Raw genomic sequence first — 803 nt, forward strand, 5'->3', positions numbered from 1 at the left:
CTGGCCCTCTCCCTGGCCTCCTTCTCGCGCATCACGGTCTCCGCGAAGGAGAGGAATGCGCGCCTTCCCCCCTCCGTGAGAAGGGATCGGACAATGCTGGGCATAGAGAGATCCGGTCCGATCACCGCCACCAGCCGGGCCCGTTGTTCGGCCCAAGCCGCGCACCACCGTAACGTGTGGTCAGCCGTGTCGCTGACTGCATCGCAAAACTAGCAGCTCTCGCTGGGCTCCTTTCGAATGCGCCGCAGATACCGGCCAAATCACCCATGGCCTGTGAGTATCTGCGTCGCACGGTACGAGAGGTGCACCCTGGCCTTCGTCCAATGCGCACCGCCGTAACGTGTGGTCAGCCGTGTCGCTGGCTGCATCGCAAAACCAGCAGCTCTCGCTCCTTTCCAATGCGCCGCAGATACCGGCTAAAGCACCCATGGCCTGTGAGTATCTGCGTCGCACGGTACGAGAGGTGCACCCTGGCCTTCGTCCATTCTCTAAGTAGCGGCTGTATCGCCCGGAGTGTTTCCCCTCCTCCTCCTCGTGCCGTTGTTATCCAGCGTTTCCATTCGTCGAGCATACGCCTCCTACCGGCCTCTCGCACCTGGGATACGAGGCCAGGAGTAACGGCCTGGAGGCCCTGTTCCTCCTTGATCGCGGTGATGACCTGGTAGATCTCCGCGAGCGCCTTGGCCACCAACTCCAACGGAGGAGTCCCGGCCAGCGCCGTCACCGTTGCGTGGGAGACCGTCCTATATGCCCTGATGGCTCTCTCCGCTATACCCCTCTGTGCCCCGCGGAGGGCGCTCAGG

The 803-nt window shown here is 63.0% G+C and overlaps 1 protein-coding gene across 1 annotated transcript in view; it reads right to left on the reverse strand.

Moving 5' to 3' along the window:
- Positions 1-346: 346 nt before the first annotated feature.
- The window catches only part of LOC108726237 (uncharacterized), a 778-nt gene continuing 321 nt past the window's right edge, over positions 347-803 (reverse strand). Inside the window, exon 2 of the mRNA XM_018453688.1 lies at positions 347-778. Within this exon, the coding sequence (XP_018309190.1) occupies positions 347-778 (432 nt within the window). The remainder of the gene's footprint in view (positions 779-803) is intronic.

Source organism: Mycetomoellerius zeteki, unplaced genomic scaffold (assembly GCF_001594055.1).
Source record: "Mycetomoellerius zeteki isolate Tzet28-1 unplaced genomic scaffold, Tzet1.0 scaffold406, whole genome shotgun sequence".
Lineage (NCBI taxonomy): Eukaryota > Metazoa > Arthropoda > Insecta > Hymenoptera > Formicidae > Mycetomoellerius > Mycetomoellerius zeteki.